This window comes from Citrus clementina, unplaced genomic scaffold, assembly GCF_000493195.1.
Source record: "Citrus clementina cultivar Clemenules unplaced genomic scaffold, Citrus_clementina_v1.0 scaffold_2, whole genome shotgun sequence".
In the NCBI taxonomy this organism is placed as follows: domain Eukaryota; kingdom Viridiplantae; phylum Streptophyta; class Magnoliopsida; order Sapindales; family Rutaceae; genus Citrus; species Citrus x clementina.
Genome location: NW_006262688.1, coordinates 28,823,249 through 28,829,758, shown reverse-complemented (window position 1 = coordinate 28,829,758; position 6,510 = coordinate 28,823,249). Strand labels below are relative to the sequence as shown.

General features: G+C 39.2%; 1 protein-coding gene across 3 annotated transcripts in view; it reads right to left on the bottom strand.

Annotated features, from left to right (window-relative positions):
* Positions 1 to 368: 368 nt before the first annotated feature.
* Positions 369 to 6,510, bottom strand: part of LOC18053134 (LEAF RUST 10 DISEASE-RESISTANCE LOCUS RECEPTOR-LIKE PROTEIN KINASE-like 1.1) — a 12,300-nt gene continuing 6,158 nt past the window's right edge. Inside the window, exons 1-4 of one of the 3 annotated variants that reach the window (XM_024190516.1) lie at positions 4,086 to 6,504; positions 2,136 to 2,174; positions 1,740 to 1,991; positions 369 to 1,601 (exon numbers count right to left, since the gene is read on the bottom strand). In XM_024190516.1, coding sequence (XP_024046284.1) covers positions 625 to 1,601; positions 1,740 to 1,991; positions 2,136 to 2,174; positions 4,086 to 4,794 — 1,977 coding nt within the window. In that variant the 5' untranslated portion in view covers positions 4,795 to 6,504 and the 3' untranslated portion in view covers positions 369 to 624. Of the gene's footprint in view, positions 1,602 to 1,739; positions 1,992 to 2,135; positions 2,175 to 2,569; positions 3,670 to 4,085; positions 6,505 to 6,510 lie in introns of those variants that run through there. The other 2 variants (XM_006448351.2, XM_024190515.1) reach the window with 2 other exon arrangements.

Below are 6,510 nucleotides of genomic sequence, written 5' to 3'. Positions count from 1 at the left end.
CTTTCAAGTAATAGCATTTAATGTCTACTAAACACTCTAATTTTATACCTTTTGACATACAACTGTCCAATTTCAATATCAAATAAGATCTTGAACCACACCCTCTAATACTTGGATCCTAATAACTAAATAAATTTTATTAGTTCGTATTTACATATACATTTCTCCATCCTTGCTCACAAGCATGTTGTTTTGACCAAAATAAGATCTTGTGTAAAGGATGAATTCTTCTACTTGATTGAAATTACATAGATTGTTTCCTAGGTAGTGCCTTGTTGATATTAACTTGGAACTATTTTTATACATCAATTACTGTCATCATACATCTTTCATCATTCATCGTTCTGATTTTAAATCAGACAGAGTTCAATCAAGAAAAGATTTCATATCTTCAGGATATGAATAGTACTGGTATAACAATGACACATTCAAAAAGAAAAGCCAAGGGGTACTAGAAACAGCTCCATTTTAGCTATGTACATTCCCTCTTCCCTTAGCCTACCAATAATGCGCCTTACATATATATTATATCTTGTTATGAACACAAAAAAGTACAAGCAGATGGATGTTAAAACATATTTTCACCACCCACCTGAAAATTCAAGCAGCATGTACGCAAAAATTTTAACCACTGGCATTAGGTGTTGTGCTACTGATACTTACCCATTTTTCAGTCACAGAAGTGGGTGAAGGTGGCAGCCGCATATTTTTCAACAGGGAATCCTCGTCACAATATGGTGGTGATGGTGGTGGTTGAGTATTCTTTATCCCTTCACTATCATCTTGCTTCTCTTCATGATTCTCAAACTTGGATTCCCCACTTTTAATTCTCTGCAACTCCGCAAAAACTTCTTCCATTGAAGGTCTCAGTTCCTTGTCCTGTTGTAAACATAGAAAAGCCAGCTCTGCGACTGAAGTTGTCATCCTTTTAACTTCTTCATCTGATTCAAACCCAAGGCATGGATCAATCAACTCATCAAATGCACATTTCTGAATCTTGTTTATTGCTAAGTTAGCCAAGTTAATCTCATGTCTATGCCTGTTCATATCAACAGCAGGCATTGATGATATGAGCTCAATAAGGACAACCCCAAAACTGTACACATCACTTTTATCAGTTAGCTGATAACACTGATGATATTCTGGATCAACATAGCCTGGAGTTCCTTGTGGTGCAGTTGAGACGTGAGTAACATCTAAAGGGAACAATCGCGAAAGCCCAAAATCTGCAACTTTGACACAAAAATTGCTGTCAAGGAGAATGTTGTTAGTCTTCACATCACGATGAATGATATCAGAAGCATGAAGATATGCCAATGCACTGGCAGTTTCTATGGCAATGTTCATACGGATAGGCCATGTCAGCAAACCATGCTTAGCTCGATCACCATGGAGTTGATCCGCAACAGTGCCATTGGCAACAAATTCATACACAAGTAGGAGACCCTGACTGTAACGAGAGGTGCAGCCAAAAAGGGAGACAAGATTTTTGTGGCGCAAACGTGTGAGGATTTCAACTTCATTCATAAATTGTTCAACCCTTCTGTAGTTGTTGTCATATAGGCGCTTGACTGCAACTTCCCGTCCATCTTTGAGCTTACCTGGTTGAGAATGAATAAATAGGCCATTTAGCAAACTTTTAAGTCTTATTCCCAAAAAAAAAAAAAAAAGGCAAACTGTTAAGTCAATGCATTTCCTGAAGGTAATCTTTGAACATACATCCGATTTTCTATTCTTACCATAATACACAGTTCCAAAACCTCCATCTCCGAGTTCTTTCTCACGACTAAAATCATTTGTTGCTTCTGCAAGGTCACTGTAGGAGAAGATAGGGACGCCGAAGTAGACTGTGCCTGTTTCCAGGTCTGATTTTGAGGAAGGACCAGAAGAATTATTGCCTGAGTGGATGTTTGCAGAAGCATATTTTTGTCTCTTGCGATAGAATACGATCCAGAAGGACAAAAGTGCAATCAGGACAATTGATCCGCCACCTAATGTGCAAAATGAAAAGCTTTAATTTTTTTCACCAACATGGTGCTGTGCTGGAAAACACAAATTACAAATGAAATTTCTTTTCAATTCCCATTGAAGGCTGCAGAGAACTTTATGCAGCAGAGATTAGAGAGGTATATTACCTAGTCCCAGGCCTAGCTTTAATTCCGATTTTTTATGTCCTGCAACACAAATACAAAGAAAATGGTGTTAGTTTAGACAATAAATAGGGCAGTTATAATTTAGGCAATAAATACAGCAGTTATGTAATCAGAGCATCCAAATTCTTGACATCATCGCACAGAAACAGGGAGACTGCACATCTCAAACTGATATTTTTATCTTCCTGAGATGAATTAGCGGCTTCTTCCAATCCCGGGTAAGGAGCCAGTTGAAATAACCAAATAAAGAAATCAGTGTAGAAAGAGAGGAATTCGTTTGTGGCATGTTATCGAAATAGACCTAGCTTTTACAACTGTTTAATAATGTGAGTAGTACAGAGCAGAAAGACTATGAACGAACGTGTATATGTTCATGAAGATGAACTAGTCCTAATACCTTATGTAACTTTTGATACCTGTCCGTTCGTTTTCACATCGAAAATTTTCCTTGTCATCAAAATGACAGTGGCCTCGTTTCTTAAGACAATCATTACATTCTCTTGATTCAGCACATTGAAACTTTCCCTCGCTATCACTTCGACACTGGCCCCCTCTCCAGCCACATTTCCAACAAACCCAGGGTATTTCCACTTGAAGAGAGAAAACTGAAGTTAACATATTGAACAAGTCATCAGATTTTCTAGTCTTATTCACTGGGAGCTGAATCAGTGAACAGTTAGGTGGAACAATACGTGGTAAAGCATCATCCGGGTGATTGTAATAAATAAAGGAGTTATGGTTGCAGGTAAAATGGAAACTCGGGAGGTTTTTCTCAAGCTTGTGGGTGCATCTGAAGAGGCTCAGATTTGATTTGATATGAAAAGAGAGAGAAGCAGAGGTGGGGAGAGTCAAATTTTCGAAGGATTCACAGCTAGAGTTGCCCAAGTGATTTTGAAACACTTGGTCTTCAAGAGTGATTGAAGCATCCTGGGCTATGTTTAAAATATTATAAAACGGCCCGGCCTTCCCCAATCGAATTCTCTGAACTGGTTTGTTGCAGTTATCTACTACCATCAACCCACATTCAGGATGCTTCGGATCGGTGAAAGGAAAGAAAAATTGACCGAGATTTCCACACGGGGGAAAAGGAAATGGACATGTTTTATTCAGTTCACATTCTTCTTCAGCCGAAGAAAGAAGTAAAAGTTGGGAGATAACAAAGAACTGAAGATAAGAGCGACAAGCCATTCCAAAATCCTTGGGGACAGAAGCAATAACAGCTAAATACACCTAGGATCAACCGCGGGGTTTCTTTATTGTGTTGTTTCTGATATGGCTGCCCCTCCCTAATTTTAAATGTTTATCCTTCAAAACACGCAAGTTGACTTGGAAATTTATAGAGTAGACCGGAAGAAATAGACTGACAGTAAGTAATGGTTATGGTAGTACATGTAGATCAAGCATAGCCATTGGCCAATGAACTCTTTGCTAATAGGTCGGCACGGACTACAACTCTATTTTCCCATTAATTAATTACTACCACAAACAAAGCCTTGACTCCTTGACTCTTCAAAAGCTACATAAAACAAAATAAATAAAAATATCACGATAGGCTCAAGTCGTCCTCTGTGCTTCGTTCTCACGTCACGTCTGGACGAACGCGTGGAAGAAACCGAAAGATATTGACTCTGTGATTCTTTTCTAATTAGAAAGAACAGGTTGATACTTGCCATATAAAATTCCTACGCCACTATGAAACTAAATTGTCACAATCCAAAATCCTAACAAGATTCTACGCTACACACAACAGATAGAATTTCACACTAGAAACTAAAAGAGAATCCGTGAGAGGAAGAGATGATTCCATTTCATCTCGTCTCATGGGATTTTCACACTTCTAATCATATTATGAAATGACTGTTTGTATGAATGAGTTTTGTATAGATCGTAAAGAAATGATAAGTAAAACTTGAGAAGTTGTGAGAACCTTACCGTAACTTTCTGTATTTGAACAGTGAAGATACCCCATGCTGTTAATTAGACATTGGCCTCCTCCTCTCGAAGGACAGTCAATACAATGTCGTCTTGCACGCCAGTTAGGGCGTACTTTTAGAGAGAAATTGCCAGTTAACAGACGAAACAAGTCAGACGCGTAGCGAGTCTTACTCACTGCCACTGGGAGCTGAATAAGTGAACACCGAGGTGGAAGACTTGGTAGATCATCGTCATCTGGGTGATTGTAATAGATCATGGAGTCATCACAGGACATTTTGAAATTCATGGGAATATTGCCAAGAATTTTGGGGCATTTGAACAGGGTTAAATATGATTGGATTTCAAAAGAGATGGAAGGAGAGCTGGGAAGGGAAATATTTTTGAAGGATTCACAGCTGCGGTTGTCCAAGTGCCTTTGAAACACTTGATCATAAAGTGTAACAGTTTGATCCTGAGAGATGCTCGTGACAGAGAACCATGGCTCATCCTTTCCCAGTTGAATCTTTTGAACTGGCTTCTCGCAGTCATCTATTAAGCAGAATCCACACTCTGGGTGTTTTCGCTTAGAGTAGGGGAAGTCGATATTGCGGAATTTTCCACAAGAAAAAGATGGACAACTTAGATTGACTCTCCTTTGTTCTTCAGCTAAGGAAAGAAGTAAAAGATACGAGAGAATGAAGAACATAAGATAACAGCCGTGAGCCATTAGTTCTGAGAAGCCTTTGTAACACTTATTATTTTAGTTGGTTATTCTCTGTCAGTTCCTTTTTATGTTCTTCGGTTAAGCTGCCAGCTGAGGTGGAAAGTTGATTGTTAAGATACATAGAATCATTCTGAAATAGGTGCAAGTTGAGTTTTCGATCGATCAGCCGAGGACTAAAGGTAAAAATTTCAACCCATCCCCCCCAATCCCTTAGCGCTCGAAAGACTTGACCAAGTTTAGTCTTCAAAAACTTAAGCATTCAAAATTATGACGGTGGTTTCAAGATAGCCTTTCTGCGGCTTATTTGACACGTCTGAAAAAAAGAACGCAACCAAAAATATGTGGCTCTAATTCTATCCGAAGGCAGACCGATCAGCAAGACCGTAGTGGGTTTTTAATGCTTGTGCAGGCTGTTCATAATCAAACATAAACGCAGAAGTTGGAAAATGGTGAGGAAAGGGAAAGCGGGTTTGACATTCAAGAAATAGTTGAAACACTAGAAAGTAACAAGTTGCGTAATGAGTCTTATCAATCGGAGGTAAACATTTTCTTCTCGGGAAGTCTTTGTCTGTGAAGTAGGAGATGGGGCAAAGAGAAAATGCATGCACAAGAAAATCAAGAGCCGGTGATGAACTTAAAAGCAAACAAATCTCGGGATCCTGTATGACTCTGCGATTTTGCCTATCAATAATAGACTAAAGACAACGAGGATCCGTGAACCTTGTTAAAGCATGTGCTTGAGAACTAATTGGCTATATTTATCAGACAGGCAAGGGTTAATCTCTTTTCCTCTTGAAAGCAAGAGCATGATCTAGAGATATTAGGCAAAAAGATAAAGTTTAAGGCTATAAGCCTACCGTCACTGCAGTTCCGGAGATGAGATCCATCCGGGCAGAAACATACACTATTACCTCTTCAAATCCACATTGGCCACCACTTCTTCTGCACTCAGCACAACTGTGTCCAGTCCATTTCAGTGCAAATCCATCCTTTTAACAACTTTACATGGTTGAAACTTTCTATTGTTCGACTAATTTCCTCTGTTTCTAATTGAACAGGTGAAGCAACTAAAGATTCACATGCAATTGTAGACCAATTCAAACCCTCATCACCAGGGGCTAATACCACAAAAGTACCATGCGTGGCATTAGAAGCGCACGTAACCTTAGATTTTGTGTGATTGACATAAAACGAATCGTTGCAGCTGTTAAAGAAGTAGAGATCAGCATGGTAGAGACTGAAGTCGAGGGAAGAACGATCAAATGAGAAATTTTGAACTGGAGCAACGCATGAATCATTGAACAACCCTTCATCAACTGACCGAAATGACTGGTTTTCGTAAGAAATATCTTGTATGGAGAAGTAACGTTTTGAAGTTTTATAAATGGGTTTATCCTCTTTACAGTGAATTTGAAAGCCTAGATAGCCACAGAAATCTGCACCAGCACCTCGGATGAAGAAATGATAGCTTATGTTGGGGCCATTGACACAGTTTCTAGGCTTGCAAGCTTCATACTTTGAAGCAGTTGATAGAACTGGATTCAAAAAGATGGCGTCTGTAAAGAAAGTGATTCCTATATTGAAGAGTACTCTGAAGCTGAACAAATTCGGCAACCCCAGATGGGAGCACCTTGATGAAGAACAAGGCTTTGAGGAATTCAGGATCAGACTGACAGCCCCCAATTGTTCAATTACTCTCCCTTTACAGCTCCTCAAACA